The 23,527-nt window shown below is 29.9% G+C and overlaps 2 protein-coding genes and 2 long non-coding RNA genes across 4 annotated transcripts in view; 1 reads left to right on the top strand and 3 right to left on the bottom strand.

The window, feature by feature from the left end:
• Positions 1-11,058, bottom strand: part of fng (Fringe glycosyltransferase) — an 81,059-nt gene extending 70,001 nt beyond the window's left edge. The window contains exons 1-2 of the mRNA XM_014427684.3: positions 10,820-11,058; positions 6,413-6,619 (exon numbers count right to left, since the gene is read on the bottom strand). Coding sequence (XP_014283170.1) covers positions 6,413-6,619; positions 10,820-10,930 — 318 coding nt within the window. The 5' untranslated portion in view covers positions 10,931-11,058. The remainder of the gene's footprint in view (positions 1-6,412; positions 6,620-10,819) is intronic.
• Positions 5,008-6,097, bottom strand: LOC106685151 (uncharacterized). The gene is made up of 2 exons (XR_001343800.2): positions 5,946-6,097; positions 5,008-5,251 (listed from the first exon to the last, which is right to left on the bottom strand). It is a non-coding gene; the product is annotated as an uncharacterized lncRNA (long non-coding RNA).
• LOC106685152 (uncharacterized) lies at positions 6,111-18,202 on the top strand. Its single transcript, XR_001343801.2, has 4 exons — positions 6,111-6,203; positions 8,890-8,928; positions 13,152-13,282; positions 18,004-18,202. It is a non-coding gene; the product is annotated as an uncharacterized lncRNA (long non-coding RNA).
• On the bottom strand, positions 16,104-21,609 carry LOC106685150 (uncharacterized). Its single transcript, XM_014427685.3, has 3 exons — positions 21,149-21,609; positions 18,201-18,332; positions 16,104-16,986 (listed from the first exon to the last, which is right to left on the bottom strand). The coding sequence occupies exons 1-3, from the start codon at positions 21,419-21,421 to the stop codon at positions 16,783-16,785; spliced, it is 609 nt and encodes a 202-aa protein (XP_014283171.1). The 5' UTR covers positions 21,422-21,609; the 3' UTR covers positions 16,104-16,782.
• Between the last annotated feature and the right edge of the window lie 1,918 nt (positions 21,610-23,527).

Here is a 23,527-nt window from a genome sequence, read left to right on the forward strand (position 1 = left end):
ATATAAAAAATATTTATCTACATTTCACAAGGTCACATACAGTTGTGCCGAAAATTTTTTTAATTAAATTTATTTGCACGTTGTTAAATTAAAATAAAAAAATTAAAATTCATAGTTTGGAAATAATTTACATCGAAGTCTAGAATTATCCAGTGACAATGCAGTTTAATACCTGCTCTAATACGTTAATATCTCAGTCTCATTATGAACGCAGTTTGTTGTAAAAAATATATAAATACATTAAAAAATATATACACATTGATGGCTTACTTCACAGTGTTGCTAAGTACATTTACATTATGTATAAGGGCAGATTGACGTGAAATGAGGTGAAAAAAGCCGGTAGTGAGAATCAGGTTGCTCCGATGTGAAAGCAAACTGGACATTAATTGACTGACTAGAAGAGAAATGTTTATATGTATATTAAACCTTTCACATTCATCAAAAATGAGAAAAAAATCTTTTGTACCACATTATTTAAAAAGAAATTATAAAATAATAATTCTTTTTCTTTATAACAGTTTTATTTTTAATATATGTAAATAAATTCTCCACATTTTTGCAACGTTTCGGGCCTATCTATGGATCATTTACAATATTTTTCCTTTTCACTCGTCCTATTAAAGAAATTATCTATTTTGATACATACAACTCCTGGTATTTAAAAGAAAAAAATAGGTACAGTGATTATCAAAATAAAACAACGTATAGCATTTTATCATTAAAACCTTTTATAATCCCAAAGATTCTTTTACAGAATTAAATATATCATTTTCATAAAAATAAAAGAAAGATAATTAATATAACTCATTCATCATGCTAATATTGACCTATTTAAATTTAAGCCTATGGCTAGAACTAGCAATGTTTATCAAAACTTAATTTGAATATTTTAGAAATAAATACGAGGCACACAGTATTAGTTCAAAATTTAAAAAAAAAAAAAAAAAAAAATAGTTTGCAGTCCAGTTAAATTGAACATCATATATGAGAGAAAATACCTGCGCAAGTCCTATACTTAAGAAGGAAAAGGGAGGAGTGTTTTGAAAGGATGCGAAGGATTCGCAGTGAGCGGTGATGAAATACAAACATTGAAAGTCAATGGGTGCGGCTAACACCTTTCCACGCCTTGAACCGCTCCTCACGCTTCATCCAAGCTCGATAACTTTTGCGGGATAAGGTTTTGTTATTCATAGGCACGCTGTCATTCATTTTCTTTACAAAGCTAGTTTGCAACCACGAAGTGAATGCAATTAAAAAGTAAATATACAGTTAAAACACAATAACTTTAAACTAGATAAGTCGACTTTGATATTATACAGCTCGATATGTAAAGTACGATAGGGCGACATAGGTCGAATTCGGAGAGTCGGAACACTACCTAACTCAAAAGTTTCAGCGAACCTCATTTCTTGGCAGGTGAAATACTTTTTTTTATCAATACAACGTCAAACCTTGCTAACATTACTTTACCTTGTGAGTAAGTGAGTTTCTTATAACGGATCCACACTTCTGTCACCTGCTCCAAATCCAAAATACCAACTAATGCTTGGTAAACAAAGAAGTAACAATTTTCGACATCCACATGCTTGTAGGTTCCAGAGAGCCAATCAAGGCGAACCTCCAACAAGCGGTGGAGCTATTATCTTCGATTTAAAATATTTTTATAAACGTAAATATTGGTAAAGAAGGCGGTAGATGATGAAAATCCATTGAAATTGTATTGGACAGTCTTTATTAAATTCAACTTTCGTTCCAAAATGTTAAAAAGATACTTATTAATTTAATTACCCAGAGGTACATTGTTCCTATAAATGTATATTTATGCAAAAATTAACCTATAAATGTGATGACAAGATCTGAAACAATGTGTCTACACCCTATTTATATAATTCTAAAATAAACAAGCTTAAACTACAGATAATTATTTTTGGAAAATTTATTAAAACACAGAAAGTACAAATACTTATCTGTTAGCAGGTCTAAAACTATACTGACTGAGCACAAACGCCCTTTGATTTGTGCTATTAAATCGACACCCAAAACAAAGTCAGCTCAACTTGTACATACCAATCCAAATAACACATCCGCAAATAGGCCATTGTTTTGCAAAAGTGTAGCTTATGCGTGTTTACTTAAAACTTGAAAATGATTCCAGTACACTCCATGTCATGAAAAATACAATATTACTTAAACTTGAATATTGGCTCTCTTCAACTTCAATTTATCGAATTTTGTTAGTACATAAAACAGTAAAAGTAAATTGATGAGCACAGGAATTAAAATAAAAAAAAAAAATCTAGTTTCTATTTCTATTCCTAATTTCTATTCTCCTGGATTAGTAAAGACTCTCTAACATAAACTTAAAAAAAATTGCATGCGTATATGTTGACCTTTTTAGTGTTCAACTAGCTTTATTTAGTCAGTCCTTTTTTTAAAAAAGTAATTATTTTCTTTCAATGAAATGTTCTTTATAAAAGAAGTTATTTAATTATTTAATAGGGTGGTGGTTAGATTAAGGACATGAATAGGTAAATGGCTAGACAAAGAGGATGCGAGCATTGTTCCCCTGACCTAGGGGAGTGGTCTATATAAAAGAACTAGCGGTCGCTGATCACCGGTTTTTTGCAGAGCATGAGCAAAGTCCAAGGCCCACTTGTGCTACCTCCTTTCCCTGTCAGGCGACTCCTGCCCCCGCAATCTATTACTACCCTACTTTAAATAACATTAATGCAATTATCAATATAATATTGCATATATAAAAGCAATTACAAAAGTTAAAGCTCAACAAAATACAGAGCCAAAACACACAGATGAAGCACATAAGAAGCTTTATAGACCTGAAGAGGACCAAGGAATCAAAATTTATATTTCTGACCGATGCAGTCTGCAGTATACATGAGTCCGAAGTTCTTCAGTTTTTTTCGTAGATAACAAATATGATGGTTGATCCGGAAATCGAAATTAATCATTATGGTTTAGATCGACACTATTAAATAAGTATGCTATGTACGTTTATTATATTAATTTTATTTTATTTTATACATATTTTTTTTACATTTTCATTATTTATTTTTTCAGAACTATTTGTAACTTCTATTCTGCAATTTATATTTCACTGACACGATTAGAACGAAACGTTGGAATACCTAATTCCATAATTTAAAATGAGTTAGTTCTGATTATTTTCTCCAATATAAAAATAACTGTTATTAACTAAATTCATCAACAATACTTATAATACAATAATGTTGGAAGTGTAAAAGACATAATAGGTTATAATTGTACCCTTGTCGATGAATTGCTAGTTATGAAAATATTATATCTGGAATATTGACTCCTTTATTTTCTATATTCCATGCAAGTCTATAATAAAAAATGAAAGAGAGGAAAGAGGAGGATCGGTATGCGGCTCGTGCCATAGAATACCTGCCTACGGTCTCCGCATACTACTGCTACCGGTCGACGCGAGCAAACCAATTTATCACGTCCTAAAACTACTAAAGAGATAACCACATATAATTTTATCTCATAACTATTTTAATCATTTAATATATTTTACCTGACTATTTTAATTGTGTGTATTTCCAAATAAACAGTGAAGCGGCATAGACAAAAATCCAATAACGCATCTTCTTTAATAGGCAGACGATACTATAAAACATACGAGCGAATATATCTCTGTATTGCTTTGAAAATGGTAGATTTGACAAAAAAAAAAGAAGTTTTGGTTTTATTTCGAATTGAATGCATTCCAAAGATGGTGCCGCAGTCTGGAGTTACTTTATCATCTGGGGCCCCCTTGTCCCGAACCTAAATGGGTGGTCATAAAATAACCCCAGTCTATGGTACAATTTATGGAATATTTGAAAGGCAAAATAAGATTTTTATTTGTTTTTGTTTTATCAGATGTAGTCAATCGTAACTCTATTAGTATAACCTAGGAGTTAGAGGTTGTCATCGTATAACATGGAATAACTGATTTATATAATGAAACTGAACAATTAACTGTAATTGATAATGTAAGTATGTTGCTATGATAAGTCAACAATCTTGGCCCTTGGGACACTATTGAAGAGTCAGTCCTTAAAACTCAGAGGTAGAGTCCGTGGATGAAGTCAGTGTGACATATAGACTAAGAGTATGTGTATGTGACCCTTTAGACTTAGTGGATGGGTCAATGTGACTTAAGAAGTAGTAGAAGCATCCGTGTGACCCTTTACAAATAGTAGAAGAATCCGGGTAAACATTTAGACTTAGTCAAAGAGTAAGCATGACCCTTTAGACATCGTGGAAGAGTCAGAGTGACTGCTCATCCAGCTGGAAGTCGTGTTCCCCCCCTTCTCCCAAAAAACTTTTAATTAAAAGTTACATATAAATACAACAGACTCCTATTTTATTATTCCCTTAAATGAAAAAATAAATTGTATTTCAAAATTTAAGTTACTTATATATTTATTGAGGTGGAAATTAGAGGGATGGCCTGGTAAACAGGTGAAGTATAAGTATTCAGGAATTCACCAATGTTTTACACTCAGTGAAAAAGCCAGTTCGACAAAAATTAGTTGTGATAAAACTAAAATTGTCATTGATGCAATATTTATGTATTCTGGATCATAAAGAATTAAACATTGTACTTTTGACAAACTTGGCTATAGTTTTATACCAACTAAGTTTTGCTCACCTCTAGTTGTAGGAAAATGGCAGAACCCCTAATTGTAATTTGATACAAATAAATTGATACGCCAGTTGATCAGCAAAACAATCTAAGAAAGGGTAGGATACATACACAACACCTATGCAAAAGTTGCAAAATAAAGAAAATCTGAGATAATACGGTTCAAAACTGTATTGAGTTGACTTGGAAATTATTACGCAGAACCCCTGGAAGAGGCTCGCGGAATTGTTAAGGTATTATTGTAGCAAGGAAATATGTTTGTAGAACCCCGTTCTTGGTACTCACCCATCCTAAATTATCTTAAAAATATGAGACAAAAAGAGAAGACATTTTCATGATGGTAAAACGTTTATTGTGTATGTAACATCTGGTAGTTTATATTTTCTTACAGCTGAGAGCATCATAGAATACTTCTTCATCATCCTCCCGTTGCCAAAGAGCCTTCAAAACAGTGTCGTCAGGTTTCAGAAGGCTTCGCATCACGAAAATGGAAAAGAAAGCAACGACTTCGGCTAAAAGAAAGTACACCAATTCTTCTTCCAATCCCACGAAATAGGATAACATCTTCGACTTCTAAAATATAATGAATCCGATCAAGAATAAAATCTCAAAAATTTTCTAAAAGCAATTCAAAATTATTCATATGTGAGTTAAGATTGTATTATAAACATAAAAATTTCAGTGTAATGAAAGTTTGTGTTCCAAACTTTTGCATTTTTCCAGTTCCAAAATTTTGCAGTGTTCCAAAATTTTTTTTTCTATCATGGCAATATCACAAAATCCATTTATTATTAAACTTAATTGTACTTTGATACGAAAGTAATACTTTATAAAGAAAACTAAAACAGATAAGGTTGAACTGTCCAAATATTAAAACGCCACTCAGCGTTAAGGGAGCGGGGTGACACAGATAACCTCCAATAAAGAAAATTTCAGGGATTACATGATACGAGAGAGGGAATGTGATACAACTTGGCAAGGGGAGGCATCAAAAAGGATTGAAAGTTGTGTGAAATTATTCAATGTGTGACAAACAGTCACCAAGTTTTGTCTCTCAGGCAACTAATTACAATAAAAAACATAAATCGGTTTCAGAATTTCAATACTTTTAAATATTCTTCCACGATTCGTTTTTATTTCTTTTTATAAAAACCTCATTTCTTAATAATATGTGGAATTACACAATAATACATATAAATTGACACGCTGAAGTTTAGGTGGAAGAGAAATAAAAATATCTGATTTGAAACCATAAAATTATTCTTACCTGGAATGGTGCAACTTAATCTTGTATGTTTGTATGGTTGTGTCAGTCAGTATCGAGTTGGTTTAGTACATAGTAATAATAAGGTCATATGTTTTTAATTCCTTTTTTTTCATATGTAAAAACGTATTACTCTTTTTTGATAGCTTATAGTGTTGAAAGCCCTGATGAATACCATATACATATGTATGACAGAAAAGGATTATTCAACAAATCACAAACACATTTATGCTTGGTGAAAATGTCGAGTTTAATATTTAGGTATATACAGTTTAATCTTCTGAACCGAACGTGAAACTACGATTAGTTCTAATAATAAATGAAGAGTTCAAAGATTAAGAATTATTACAAGTTAACTTTGAAGCAACAATCTAACTTCAAACCCCAGGTACTCGATGTTCTTCTCAAATCACTCTTCTTTTCTTGGAAATGTTGATAAATTTCCAATAAATATAAATGTAAACGCTTACCTGTTCTGGGGCTAGCTGGAACCATGTTTTAAGGATGATAGGAAGCCTGGCTTGATGGTAGTGGACCGTTGTCTTGATGCTGATGAAGAGGTCGCGGGCAGAGGCGGTGCTCGGGGCCGGTGTTGCAGTCGACTTGAGGACTTCCACGGCATTAGATTCATAATCGTTAGAAAGCGAACGAGGCGCTCTTTCCTGCCATCCGATTTCCTAAAACAAAAATGGAGCTCAAATTTAATTAATCTTCCTTCATGAATAATACAATACATTTTCATATGCTGATAAATATATAGATAATATATATTCCGCAGAAATGGTGAGGCAGCTATAGTGACTTAAGCACTTCGTAGACGATTTTTTATGAAAAGTAATTGTGATTATAAGAGAATGACTTACACCACTTTTGCTTACAACAGATCAATTGAAAAAGGTAAAATCGGGTGTGACTAATACAAGTTTGAAACTAATTCAGGATATCATACAAGTTTTCAGGATTCTACGCTAACAACAATGGACACAAAATAAATTGTAAAATTTAATATTACGTAAAGATTTTAAGAGTTGATTAAATCTGTATAAATAAAAATATTATATTTTTTCGTGAGTAACTCATCTAGGACCTCCTGTTTTTCAAAATGTTTGGAGTCGTTCTGGGAAGGTTCTTAGCTACTGAAATCCTGCATTTATCCAGTATAGAAAAAAGTTATGATAAAAATTAAACATTAATTACGCATAACTCAAAATGTTTTTTGGACATTTTTTCATACAATGAATTTGAGGCAATTATCAGGGAAAAAAAAATTATCTTAAATCGAACATGCATTAGCAAAGATATAGCAAATTTTCTATATCACCTATGAATATATATAAAAAATATAATGTTCTTTCGCTACTTATCTAAGATATTGGAAAGTTCTCAACTTGGTTTTAAAGCCGCTATTTGAATAAGGGAACAATACGAAACAAAACATAAGAATTTAATTTCTAATTTATTGTGAATCTGTTAAGAGGAATCGGAAAAAAATAGCAATAACGAAGTATTGCCGGGTCAGTCAGTAATTAATAGAAAAACTTATCGCAACAATTAAGTTGGAAAATATGTTGTGGTGCCAGAAAAACAATGTATTTTGTTTTTTATCAATAAACGCCGAACAGGAAGGAGAAATTTGATGTTTTTCTAAAAAATAATATATGTTATAGCAATAGAAATTAGATTTAATTACTTTTACAAAATGAACTAATATCATAAAATTAAAAATGTCATTTCATTAGCGTTGAATAGCGTTTCTATTTAACTTTGCTGCACTCTTTATTCCAATAGGACGAATTGACTTTCTAAATTTTAGGAAAAGAAACGATAACTTGGCTAATGAGTAGAGTACTTGAAGAAATCCCCATGAACCCCCTCCTCTATCCTCTTAATGTAGACGAGCGCCGCTTGCACCATCGCCTACTAATTTGCTGACAGGCTGCTTTCCTTTCATGTCGTTAGGACCCTCATTGCTTCTATTCAATTACACTTAGGTGTAATCAGAGCTCAAAATTAAGCATATTGAACTTATTTTAATGTATTTTATAAATGTCCATTTTCGTAGCAGGAGGTAGCATACCATATAAATACCATTCATTTTCATGGTATTTTCCAAAATAAATTCGCAAAATGGTGATTTTTGATTTAAAAAAAAAAATAATGCTATTTTTGAAAAAATTGTATCTCAGTTACTTTTAAACGCACAGAGCTCTAAAAGCTCTTAAATTTTAGCAAACGTAACCTACCTAAAATAAGGCAATCTTTAAAATAAGGTATCTTTCGTCGAGTAGATAGTTTAAAATAGATTTGAAAAGATATTAAAGTACATTTCAAGGTTTTTACTGAATAAAATAAACTTCTGGTGGTCTGTCGAGCTCGTAAATTTAGACATTTAATGTGAATCTAGGCCCAAAAATATATATAAGAAAAATATTGGCCTACAGAAAGTATTAGATTTCGTAAATCTTAGATTGTTTACCGTTGTTTGTAATTTTTGTATTGTACTTTATGGCCAACTAACTAATTCATAGTAATTAAATTATAATACTTTATTGGCGATAGGTACCTTTGGCACCTTACCTAAATCGCCTTTTGTTTTACTACTGCGTTTGAACGTTTCCTTTGATACTGTTTCTCTTTCTTCTATAAAAATCTTTTCACAAACAAAACACAAATCTGGTGTGATCGAATTGCAGTCAAATTCAAAATGTACATTCATTTTACTCAAAAAGATAATTGTACTCAAAATGGCATACAAACTATGTTTAGAGGAATTAATTTTCCAAACATTTCTGGAGGGAAGTTAAAGCGAGAAATGTCTGGTTGTTGTTTGAAAATTTAAAATTTTTGTATTTAACACTTTCCTGTCTTGAACCTAATTGATAATACTTAAATTGTATCACTTCATTGGTACTAGATAATTATGTGAATTGGACATTCTGTTTTTCAGATTTACATTGGCGAAATTTGAAGTTTGTGAAAAGGAATTGTAAGTATATATACATACAATAAGAATATTGATTGGAGAAGTTTGTCGGGGGGTGCGGTCAGCAAAGAACAACATAAATAAATAAAATCACATTTATTTATTTTATGCCGACGTTTCGACCTGAGTTTCACGTCTTCATCAGGGGTTGTGGCGTAGAAGGTAGGCTTGCAACATGATTGATTGATTGCAACCAGTTGCAAGCCTACCTTCTACGCCACAACCCCTGATGAAGACCTGAAACTCAGGTCGAAACGTCGGCATAAAATAAATAAATATGATTTTGTTTATTTATGTTTTTCTTTGCTGACCGCACCCCCCGACAAACTTCTCCAATCATTAATCTACAGTCAACTATCTACACCTCATTACAATAAGTATAGTTAGCCGAAAGTTTGCTGAGTTCAAATCTTATTTCAAATCGCATTAATAGTAAGCCGATCCACATTTGGATTTTACTTGTGAATAGATTGTTTAGGAAGAAATTAACACCATCAAAGAAAGTTTTGATAACAATAAAAATCATAAGCCGATGGGAAGCACCTGTTATGTAGCTAAGGTACTAAAGTTACCTACGGCCAATAAAGGATTATAATTTATTTACTATCAATTAGGTAGCAGGCAGGATAGTTAATATTGAGAACGGTAAAATCTAAACTTTCCAAATAATCGGATTTTAATAACTTTTGCCTTCCTCTAGAAAATGTTTGGGAAATACCTTTTAAATAACATTTATAAGCCATTTTGAGTATAATGAACTCTTTGGGATAAAGTGTTTCACAATTTTCGCAGTTTGCAGTAGGCTCTCGAATCTCAAATTTATCAACTTTTGGGATTTTCATGATATTGGATTGTGTGGCACTCTTTCTCTACGTATCATACTAGATACAATCATCTGTTCTTAAATAATACTGTTTCCCCAAATATTGTAAGTTTTCTTTGTTATTAACTTAAAATCTTTTAAAATATTGTGTCAATTGGCATGGGAGAGGTATTTCGATGCAGAAAGCATTACAATAATGTATATAATAAATACCTTACTCAACTTATTTTGCAAATATTCCGCCCTCCATTTCGACCCAATCAGTAGAGGTCCCCTGAAATTCGGATAAACTCTGTATAGCTCGGCACTTCTACTACGATGTTTTATTAATGTACCAATTTTATTTGTTTATTTGGGTCTATTATAATTATGTATCCTTCTGGACTTTATTTTAACAATATAGTATTATTTATTCCTAAAGAATTTAGTGGAAGAAAATCAATTCAAAAATATGAAAAATAACATATATGACTACAGAATAAAAACCTTCAGTAGCCGTTTATTTTTATAACAACGTTAAATTATATGATTGGAGTGTTCAAATGGATTGTTTTTCCACAACTGTCATGTTATATTTATTAGGTAGTATTCTCACTATACTCAATAAACTTCTACAACTGCTATACTATATTAACATTTTAAGTCAGTTGAAAATCTAAATATGTTTGTGTTTTCTTAAGATGATTTTTGTGACCAATAAATCATTCGTTTAAATATACTTGCGGAAATTTATAAAAATTGTAGAACTATTTATATTACAGATATTGTTTCTAAAAGGGTTGTTTAGATGTAGAAAACTATTAAATATACATTTTTAAAGCCTTGCTTATCATTGAAAATTTTAAGACTTGTAAATTAAGCAGTAAAACAGTAAAAACTTTTTCAGTTATAATGATTTATGAAATCAATTTAAGATATTAAGAGATATGTGGTATTTTGCAAACTAATAATATAAATAACTTTAACAAAATAATAATAAATCATAAACAATATTACCAAACTTGGATTAATTAAATACATATAATATATAGATATATAAAAATATATAGTCATAAAATATTAATAAATTACCTGTTGAAAGGCTTCAAGTTCAATAGATCTTTTTTCCTGGGTGAGAATGTAAATAGTAGCTACAACCGTGATTGCTATAAATGCATGAAGAAATCTTTTCAAACGGAACATTTTGGAACTTAGTGCTAAAAAGTCATTTATAGCTACATGATTTAAACACGATATATAAACAGAACGAACAGGATCCGGGCACAACACACCAACAGCTTACAATACGTACTGCGGCCCCTTCCGACATTTTCTCTCTGCCAGATTATTACCCCCTCCACCAAAAAATAGCCAATCCGTCGAGTAACGCTATCTCTTGAGGTTTATTAATAACTAAATTCCACAATCAAGCTAATTTGTTATACTAAGCTATTTGAAAATGGTAATATTTGAGAATGGATTTTTACTAATTGTATATATTGCACCTACAAGCTTATAGATTTATATGTACTAATTTTCATAAGGTTAAAAAATTGTTTTCAATAGCGCCAAGACACTTATCTATACTTTTAAAATGTTTAAAACATTAACAAAAACTTTAATAGTGTACCAAATTATTAACTTAGTTTCGTGGGTAATTATGATATACACATTATTTTATCTTGATTTAGCTAAACTAGACCAAAATAACAACCATACAGGTAAGTATACAACTATATAATGTAAACAAATATACTTATTCAATTATTTATTGTTTATATACAAATGTAAACAATTTTTTTTAATGTTTTAACCAGTTGTATTGTATTTATTACCCTTTATCGTTGGTTTATTTTTATTAGCTGTCAATTAGTTTATTATTGATTAGTAAGGAGAAAATTACACCAATGCTTAATTGACATAGTTCATTCTGTGTCATTTCTTAGGGATTTTAACATATGTAATTCTAATTTTACCATTAATGCATTGTGAGGGCATTAATATCTTTTATTTATGGAAACCATAGATAGAGAATACTTGCAAATATGTGGACTTGTTGGTGTATGTCTCTTATTATTATTAATCTGTTTCTTCTTCCTCTATTCACCATAGTCCTGTTTCTCTTTTTCTATTTGATATTAGGTTACGATTATTTATGTTTTTATTTTGTTGTTTTTGCTTAAATATCTTTTATGTATTCTGTAATATCTTATTGATTCATTAATTTCTCATTATTTTAATTTTCATTTTTAATAATTCATCTATACTAATTTTCATAGTAGTTTACTTGTGTACATATCTTCATGGTTGTTGTCTTGTTTTTTCTTAGCCCTGTAATTCAGGCTGAAATGTACACACTCATTAAAAATAAGTTTATACTTATTTGATTGCAACCCCCAACTAACTTCTCCAACTACAATAATAAAAAGTGACTCCACTATGGTAGCTGAAGAAGCACTTCCCTACAACTTAGATATTAGCTTATATAAAACAAATAACTAACTTTTTACATCTAAGCTGTGAAGCAGAAGAGACTAGTTCAACAATTTTTTAAATTATAGAAATAACAACAGATAGACAATATCTTTGCTAGTACTGTGTTCATTGGCTATGGGTATCAACAATACCACTGTGAAATATTAAAAGATTTGATGGAAATAATTCAGAATCAGTCCTTAAAATAATGAAAGCTGAGTTCATACTAGTTACAAATTTAAAAAAGCAAACAAGAACAGGATAAACAAGTAAGCACAAGCAAATATACAAATTAAAAAAAAAATTAATTAAAGTTGAATCCATTTTTAACATCAAATGAGTTATATATTCAATGAGGAACTCTCAATCCAAATGTATTTTGTCAGTTGCTAATTATGTTAAGACAAAAACGTTTTGTTTGGGAAAAAGATTTGAAAGAATCATTTTCCAGTGAAAACAAACTCCAGAGGTCTGTAAATCAGTGACCAGAAGCAATATAGTCCTAAACATCTTCTACTTTGACTTCTTGCCAAAAATAATTTATGATAACCATACAAAATGAATTTCATGAGAAAATGGACAAAATACATTTCATCTTAAGCTCTTTCAATATCAGAATGATTTTAAATTAGCAATTAGCATTAGGCTTTAACAGATTTTCTGTACTTAAATTAACAAAATAAATACAAAAATACGTCTTTCATGGATAGAATTAGTTTTCCATTGGATCAGATTAGCATTACTTTTTCTTGTTAAATGTAAGATCAATAATAGGTAATGAATGATACATAATTCTGTTGAAATCTATTTTAAATTCTTTTGAAAATAGGATTTTTATTTGTATTTTTTAATTCATATTCTATTTATTAATAACTGTATGCATAAGTCAAATATATCAAATATTCCTCTTAAAATTTTATAAATTAAAGACATAATCTATATCCCACAGTCAGAAAATGTAACAACACAGTGTTGAGATCATGAGCTTATATGAAGATCATAGAGAAAATTACCATTAAACAGGATTTTAGAGGCTTTGGTGTTAGTGCATGTTGGGTCTGCTATTGAGTCAGGAGACAGGTATGCATTCAAGAGCACTGGCTCGAATATAGCCTTTAGAGGCCGACTTTTACTGATTTTAGACTTATGTTATCAGTAGCATCTTCAGCAGAGTTGGGAAAAAATTAATTTTCATTAAACAAAAGCTAAAATTCCCACAGATGCAATATTTATTTATTAATTCATGGTTAATTAACATTGTTTCTATGGCAATTTCAACTATAGTTTTATAATAACTTATTTCCCCCAGCTCAGATCTCCAGTATTCTTTTCTATTGATCTTATTCTACTACTATTCAAAAGATAAACTAAATATAATTCTAAACAAAACAAAATATATAAATTCAATTAAATATATGTAGATTTATAAAAAAAAATATATGAGCACTCTTTCTACCTAATTTGCCTGTTTCCTGTAAAATCTTCTTTTGATTTCTTTCTTCAGTAAAAATAAATTCAAATACATATAAAGTTCCGAGTATTGAATATCAAAAAGAATATATAATTACAATGACAATATAGTAAGTTTATTGCTGTCTTAAATATTTTTAAATCCACAAAATATTTTAAAATGTAAATGCCAAAATAATATGATTCAAAATTAATTTTGAAACATAAAACAATACTTAGTACCTACAATAGAGTTGTTAATTATAGTTTTATGCTATTTTAAACCCCTCTCTTAGTGAGACCTGAGAAATCAGAAAACTATAAACATTGTCTTTCACAAGTAACTTTTTCTAGCAGCATTCCTTGATAATGCTACAAATCTTTTCAGGAACTTCTTTTCCAAAGTGAGGCTTATAACTTATCCCCAAATTCCTATTCATATTAGGTACACTTCTCTTCTAGTTTTCATTGTTTGGACATTCTAATTTGCTCATTTTTTTTTTAAATTGCCCTTTAAACTTTCATTCCTATTAGTCAAAATTATAAAATAATTAACTTCAAAAATGAACCAGAAAAAATAACGGCAAAACAAGTTCAGTTTTTATATCCTGAAAAAAGGATCTATAATGCTAGGTTATGAAAACAACTTTTTTATACTTGTAACTTTGGAATGACATAAGATACTCCAATGAAATTTTTACATCATAATCTTGAGATCATAAGGCATGATTAAGAGATTAAGACATCCCCCTCCGCCCAAAAAAAGGAAATATAGAACCCTGGACCCCTTTTACAATTGCCTCCTTGAAAGAAATAATTGAACAGCCTAATTAAATTTACTGGCAAGTAAGAGTATTTTAAAAACTTTCTAGTTTATTGGAGCAAAATATTATAACCACCACTAAATGAATTAATTGAAGTTGGTTAATAATGATTTATAGTACTACAATTTTTGTAGGCAACTTGACTTCCTTATTTTCCCATTTGTTAAAACAACATAACAACAATGTTAAAATTTCAGGGGACATTGCTTAATTATGACAAAAAATGTTAAAAGGTGATGCACAATGTTGAAAATTACACTATTCCTGGATTAAGTAATTTTGTAATTAAAATATAGTTCTAATAATTATATTATTTATTATATATATGATTTTATAAATTTATAATTAAAATAATAATTTATGGTCTGACAAAAGGAGGAAATATAATTTTTAGTTCTATAAAGAAATGTTCTGAAGATGGGAGTGTTACTCTAAGATGTTAATGTTGTTATTTTGACAAATAAAAAATAAGTAATAAGAGAAAGTAGCCTAAAAAAATTAGATTAGAACATAAGAAGGACTATGAAATCAAAACAGATAGAATGATATAGAGGAACATTAAAATTTTAACATAATGATGATCACTCTATGAATAATCATAAATAAGTACCAATCTTAACATAGTTTAAAAATCTTATTGTGGTTTTTAAGTGAATTAATTGTTCAATAAAAAAAAAAAAAAAAAGAATCCAATAGTTTTCACACGGCTCCTTTTAATCCATATGTAGTTCATTCAAGTTCCTCAATACCCTCCAAAAGAAATGTGTCTACATTTCTAATATAATTTTTGAATGAACTTAAATTTTAATACTTAACACAATATTTTTTTAAAAATTATAGCTATCGGTAATAAAATTATGAGTTTCATTAATTTTATTAGGTCAGAAAATGATATAGAATTAGAAATAAACCAGATTTTTTTTAATGCTGTATAAGAAGATTTAAGTGAGTTTAGAAGGTTATCACCACTTCAAGTGGAGATCATGAAAACTGACCTTACTTCTCAGATTAAATAATGTACTAAATAATAATAATTTAATTTAATAATATTCCTTTTTTCAATGAATCAAAAACAGCTAATTAATTCAATGATTTTGCAAACTAAACAGTACAAACCGAAATTTAAATAAATTGACCATAAGTATGTGATCTAATGATTGGTAATAGGAGGCAGCAGCTGTAGAGGTATAAAAATAAATAACATCCACATGTTAATACTCTTCTCAGAATGGAAATAAAAAACAGTAAGAGTAACAAAGCTTCCTCACTAAGGTTGTGTTTTACCCTCATTTTTATCAAGAAAACAGATGAAAAGTGATTTAAATTAATTCATTCATTTTGTCTAAAGAGAAATAAAGGCATACCAAGTATAATCATCTATTTTATAATAACTTAAAAAACCACCATTATTTTTACATCAGTTATGTCATAACTCATTTTCCTCATTCATTTTATAAAATTATATACCATTTTTTCAATTTTCTCTTTTTTTTTTAGTTTCAAACTAAATTATGACAAAACTAAATATTTACTTAAAAATAACAGCTAAATACACAGTTAAAATAAATTAAATACATACATTTAATTTATTTGTGTATATGATTAGGTGTAAGTATATGATAAACAAATGTTTTTAAAAAATAGTTTATTTAAGTTGACAACTGTATAGTTTATACTAAAAGTTAACACGAACTTATAAAAATGCAACATGCTTGTAGCTCTACCATTTTTGTCATAACAATATCCTTATCAATTCAAATCCAAAGTAAAATTTTTATTTATTTTATAACATGGAATATATACTAACAAGGTAATAAATAATATAATAAATACATGTATCACAAATTCTCTAAATTAACATAAATTACAACAAATCTTAAATCACCAATATGGGTATCATAACATAAAATAAAATTCACATCAATAGTAACAATTCGAAAGCTACCATAAATGGTATCATAACATAAAATTTTAAAAACAACTCATTTTAGTTGATATAAAAATTATATTTTTAAGTTTCTAAAAAATAAACACCTTTTGGTCATTACATCACTCCCTAAATTAAAATTGAATTATTAGTAATGTTTCATAATCAATTAGAAAAATGTAATAATAAAAAAATACATTAACAATTTTAGTTATGATGGCCAGTAGTAGACAAAATACTTTCCTCCGACCATACTTTTTTAATCTGTACTGCAGTGAACTACCTCATGCACAAAATAAATTAATTTTAACATCCATTAAAATTTAAAGCTCTAGGAAATGGAAACATTGACTAGAAATTTCTATTAAATAATTAATGCATCAAGATACACTTTCTATTTTTTTCTTTTCATGATGACTAGGTAATGGTTGATGCTGTTTAAAATGACTTCCTTCAAGGTGTTTCATGTACGCAAGGAATGTAGTCCAAGCAAGACTACAAAGGCTAACAAAAGGAACTCTGTTCTTCTCAGGAATAAGGGTATAGTTCAATGTTTGTACAACAGGCCAAACACAAATACCAACCTAAAAAAAAAAAAGTGTTTACCACCTTAAAAATATAATTCTAAAAATGTGAAAGTGAAAACATCTACTCGTTAAAAATTGTAATGATAAAAAAACTTCCATAAAATTTAAATCTGATCAATTTTTAAGAGTGAAAGTAAGGTGAAAAAAGAAAGGTAAGTTTGCTGATGTTAGTGCTGATAGGAGGAGGAAATGGAAAAAAGCATTAATAGAAACTATTAAAGGGTGCACAAAATAGATAGATAGAGGTAGTAATAATATCTCCTCCCTAGACCCTTCATTGGGTATTTATTATAAGATCTATAATTATCATTATTATTATGATAAATTTGATAATATTATTATTATCATCTAAACATAATTCTAGACTACCTGGGTGCTATCCTCAATTATCTACATACCAGGTTCCCATACTTTTTTTGCCAAGGCATTCTTTTTGGGCTAAAACAGTTTCCCGGCACCATTACACGGCTAAAAAAAAATTTGCGGAACCCTTGTCAAGCTAAAAAAATATTAAAATGTTGCCAAAATTATCCTTAGAGCAGTAAGAAAAAACTGCTGACCAACATGGTAACTAATGTAGGTGAACATATATTTATAATTATTAATTACTTATTTTTTAATTTTTTCATAATAGCCTTTATTTGTACTTTTTATGTACATGTTATATTTTAAAATGATCAAACAGGCAGTTTTAATTTTTTAAAAATTAATAACATAATTGTTTATATCTAAAACTATATCTTAATCATAAAAAATTAATAGAAATAAAAAAAAAAAAAAGATCTAGAATTTTTTTATTGGACTAAATAGAACTCCAAGAGTAGAAACATTTAGGAATCTACTAAAGATACTTGGTTTTATGTTATATCCATTGTTTGGAGATACATAAAAAATGCCCATTTCTAGAGGTTGCCTATAGAAATGCCCATTTTTTTATATAACATTATTAATCAAAGATCAAACTTACACAAGTAAAAATAAAAAATGTTCTCTAAAAATCCTGTAACTTTTCAGAATGAAGAATGTTCTCAGAAAAACCTGTAGATTTATTTCGGAATAAACAATGTTCTCAGAAAAGCCTGTAGCTTTTTTTTGGAATAAATAATGTTCTCAGAAAAGCCTGTAGCTACTTTTGTGAATTATGACATTGGTTGCCATTGCTCCAAGCCAAGATAAGTTATACTAATTCTTCAATACACATAGAATCTTACCTTATATGTTGGAAAAAACTTTTCAGATACTTCTTTTTTTGCTTGTTCTACATTCTTCCCTTCAAGAAGAGACATCCCGAAAAAAAAACTAATCATGGCAAATGGGGTATAGGAAACTTGTTCTATAAGTGCCTGAAAAACAGAACAAATCAATACTAGCAACTATTTAAAAAAAATACACATTTTCTAATCAACAGAAACTTATAACACAAATTAGTTAGTGATCTAGTTAGCTTCATAATTAATCTGATATGTTTGATTAAAAATAACTTAAAATAAAACATGATACTTTTGTATGTAGCGTGTATCATAAACATATTTCCTGAGGACTAATTGTTAAAGCTGTTATTCAATATGAGATGATTCGGGGTGAGGGTGAAGTCAGTGGAGCAGTAAAGAAAACAAATAAGTGAAATTTATTTTTTTTCTATTATAGTCAAATAAAATAAAGGCACGAAGTTTCACTTATTTGCATTCATTACTACTCTAATGACCTCACCCCCTACTACCATCTACTCCTTCTCATGTTTTATCATTTATCTTTCCTGATGTTTGAGATTTAATATTAAGGTTTTTAAAAGGAAATACACAATAAAAGTGGTTGAAAATGCTCTTTTGAGCAACTTAATCTTTAAACATTTCCCTGGGAGGATTCCTCTCAACAGAAGTGGGAGCCCGTGTATAGTTCAATTTCTGGCTTAGTGGTCTGCGGACTTCTAATATTTGTGAACCACTGATACTGAATTTATCCTATCCTAAACCCAAAAAGAAAACAACTACAAAGTGAATTATTTTAAGTCAAATTATAAAAAAAACATTGTGTATAATATAAGCGTAAATAGTAGTTCTTAAACTCTTTGACAGATGATGTCTAATGACTTTTTAGTTTATTATTACAGTATATAATTTAATTTATAATTGTAGCAAAATATTTTATCATAATTACTTTTAAAAATATGTACATATATAACCACTTAACATAGTCTTTGTGTGTAAAGGAGGGTTTTCACAAAAGACAAAAACTCCTAAATAATCCATGGTTGACATTTTCTATCATTCTAGAACTTAAGCCCAATCCCGTACCCACTATTCTATATAACTTATTTTTATTAAGCAATAATTTTCTCTAAAATAATAGCATAATATCTACGCTATTACTAATTAATTCAGTACTGAACTCAAGATTAAAATTATTATTCTAAGATAAAGCACATAATCCATATTTTTAAAAACTTATATATGTTATCCTAAAATGATAAATCAACTGATAAGGTAATTTATATATTTATGAAAAAATAAAAAAAAATAAAAAGATATTGTCTCCTATTCCCTATTTAAAATAAGTTGGGTTATATGTATCTTCATGAAATTAATTGATTTTTGTACATTAAGGAGATTCAAGCACTGGTCTTAAGAATTAATTTAAGATACCTGGGGGATAGCATATATGATAGTTTGAACACCAGGGAATACTGAATAAGATTAGAAATTTTAGTTGCCTTCACTGAAGAAATAAAAGTAAATTGAGGGAATATCTCTTTGTGAATTAAGTATTCTACATGTTTGGTGAAGGTCAGTTTCTTAATTGAATAAACTGTTAAGTTTTTTCTTAATGGAATGGAAACAATGAATCCATATCAGTTACCAATATCAATGAAGCCTGTCACAGACAACCATTCATAAACTATTAAAATACCTTGATTTTGTAACACCTCCCAAGGACAATTTCAACTTTGCGGGTAGGCTTGTACTCTTTCATACAATTTTTTTTCACGAATTGTAACCTGAATAACATTGACAGAACAACTCTCCAGTGCTATATGCCAAAGTTTATTTCCCCCCAGTCTTGACGAAGCTGGAGCACTTCCATCTATCTAATTTGATTCCAAACTGTATCACCTCAGATCATCATTTAGTGACCTTTTCTATCCATCCCACTGCACCATCTACTCCTTGGTGTTCCTCATTTCTTCGTGTCTTCTATCTTCATATCAACTTAAATACATGGAACTCCCTCAAAACTATAATAGCTACTTTAATTGGATTATAGCTGTCGATTCTCACTTACTCAAGAGGTAAACAACCCCCCCCCCACTCTTGGACTAGATATACAAATATCAGCAACAAATCATTTTGAATAAATTAGGCACATAATCAGGGAACACACAGAGTTAGGCTGATAGTTGAATATTAACAACTGCTAATAAAAAATGAAGTGAAAGGACATTATGAACTAATTGAAATGCAGTCCCACAGGACTGTGGAAAGTGCAACAAGAAAATTACTATACCATGCAATATACTACATAATTCTGGCAGAGCATCATGAGGCTCATATAAATAAAATAATAAACAACAATAGAGGTCCTGAACTCAACTCAAATCAGGTTAGGGGACGTACAATGAATTGCATAATCCCAACCTCGAGTTTAATGAATTATAAAAGGTTGTAAGAAATAAGAATTTGTAAAACCTCATGATTTTTTATTGCTGGTGTGTTTCTTGGATAAAAAGCAACAAAGAAATCTGTCAGAACAAACCATTTTCAAGCTAAAGTATTCTATTACTAGAATAATTTTAAATGCCTCCATTAACTAAGTCTCGTACCAGAACATTTATCAAAAGCTTATTAGTATAGAAACAACAGAAGAAATAGGAGCAAACAAATATCAGAATTGGCTTCAGTGTCAAAGAAAAGAAAAGGTAAGGTACTTAGCAAATATTGGGACAAAGATTTAGAGAAAAAGTAGGTCGCACAACAGAAAAATAATCAGTTACATCATGAATAAGAATGATGTAATGAGAATTTAGCACAAGACATCTAGAAAGCCAATAGTACAGAGCTAGTCAATAACAAAATGTTAGTCCTTACTTTTAAAAACAGAAAATTAAATTAATAAATTCACATTAACAAACATATCAATGTTCACAATATCAAGCTCTTCCTACCTTGCTTACTGCAGCTGTCAATGTATTTTGTGGCCATAAATATCTAGCTATGGACATCCATAAATTTAGAGTTGGAGCCACATAAAGTGAACCATACAGCAAAAATCTTGCTGTTCTCCAGTAATCATATTTCTCACGCCCTTCTAGATGTTGCTGAAAAAGACTTGCAACGGGCCAAGTGATAGCATAAGTTGCCATTCCTCTGGATACAGGATATTTATTACTGAAACTAACTATTTTGCGAAATATGACTTTACCCGTTTGAGGTGACATGTTTGTCCAATTTTAAAAACACAGTATCAAAATAAGTTTCGTTCGTCTATGGTGGCTGTACTCTAAATTTACACTGATTTCTGACAGAGGAGGTCATTGTAAAACCTTGAAATTAAAATGGAACAATTTTAGCACCTTCTCGATGAGTCACATGACCAACCCACGTGCCATGGTAGACTACTTGGTAGGTTAGTATTGTTATCACTCAGAGGTCAATGAGTTTATTTACACACAAAGCGCGCCAAGACGGTATGCTTTGAATCACAATGGCACCTGCAATGGGACAAAGTTAAGGAGACATAAAAATACATTTAAAAAATATATTTTTTAACTATTAATTACTACTTTTTAAATTACTATCAACTGCTTGTATTAAAAGCTGGCACAGCATCTTACAGCAGTACAATGGTACGAGAAAACCAAAAGGGAAATAGTGCCTCATGAACTTTATCCTTAAAAACTCTATTGGATATAGAATAGAATGGTAACCTGTCCTAAATCCCTTAGTTGAGTTATAAATAAAATGTAAAGACAAGAAATTGTAGGACTCCCAAGTTTAGTCCACACAAGGCCTTAATTGCTGGGCTGAACAGAATCAGAATCAGCACAACTGCAATTCTGATTCGCAACATGTTATATAAGTATAATGAGAGATAATCTATTTGATACAAGATTTTGGGTCCAATCAAAAAGGAATTTTGAAACAATGTTATTCAAAATTGAAAGTGTGGATAGTAATCGGGGAAAGTTCGGTTCAGTCAGGCACATAGTTATCACAGTATCATTATTATTTGATGAAGTAATTGTTGTGTTTTATATTTTTCAATATATGAAGGATTGAAGTTGCTTTAAAATAAATTGATGATCTTCAAATTAACAACTACTGGAAGAATATCGTACACGCTACCTGCTTTAAATACCTGCATTACTTAATCCAAACACCGACAAGAATCTTTACCTAACAACAATGATAAAGAAAAGAAGCCAATTAGAGCTGATTTCTAAAGATAAAGATGGGACACAGCAAGGCACCAGGACACCTACAAATTTGACTTTTCGAATCTGAATTGAAAATCCAGATAGGTTTAGCTCCAAAGAAAAGTCTAATCCTAAAGGGACCAACAAGCTGGAAATAAAAAAGGAAAGTGCGATGAAAAAATCAAAGGAAGATATTTTTTAAAGACAGCAGAGGAAGGAAGAAGATACGGACAGAACAGAGATTTTCGATGATTCAAGTTTGAGAGAATAGGGTCAGCTGAGTTAGGAAGAGAAGAGGAGCCTAACCGAGAGAGCAGATCTGAAAAGGCTCATAGATTTAAAGCCTTGTTGTAAAGAAGTGGAGAAGACCAGTGCCAGATGGACATTGGAGAAAAAAAAAAGTACACACTTTGCTAATAATAATATTATTAGCTAGTCTTAGCTAATAATATTCAAACGAGTACTGTCAATGAAATATTAATGTGGAGCTGGCAATCATGTAAAATTGTAAGGTATTTTCAAAAGATCCTAAATCACGATTCTCAATTCAATATAATCAATTTTCTTTCCAATTTTCATCCTTACTTGTAAAGTTTTCTTTAGTAAGTTATTTTTAAATATGGAATTTGATTTGATAAAATTTAGGGACGGTTGCGCAGAGAAATTGCAACAGGGGATAGAAAACCAGCATTGCTAAATCTACATACCAACAGTTTCTCCTTCTCCTAGTGTGGATGTGACGTATTTTCTTTGATCAGACGTGGGATATTAAATCGGAGCAACCCCACAATACTATGATTTAGATTGACCTTCAAACCATTATTATACCACTGCAATATGCAAACGGTTTTGGCTTCTAAAAGGATCATGTGCAAAGCAATGATCACCATCTAATTGTTTCCTCTACTTTTCTTATACTATTTGTAGCACAATCTGAACATCGTAATCTTGATGTTCACAAAGCTTGAAGTTTAGTATCCTAAATTATAGGTGTTCTCAAAGTCCTTGCTGTGGTGTAACTGGATGTTTCTGTTTGAGGATCAAGTACTTTTGATGTTATTTCAACATCCAGCTTCCTTTCCTACAGCTCCTGAGGACTGGATTTCTTCAAGCTCGTTATTACCTTCA

Source organism: Halyomorpha halys, unplaced genomic scaffold, assembly GCF_000696795.3.
Source record: "Halyomorpha halys isolate HHAL.00 unplaced genomic scaffold, Hhal_1.1 Scaffold664.1, whole genome shotgun sequence".
NCBI lineage: Eukaryota > Metazoa > Arthropoda > Insecta > Hemiptera > Pentatomidae > Halyomorpha > Halyomorpha halys.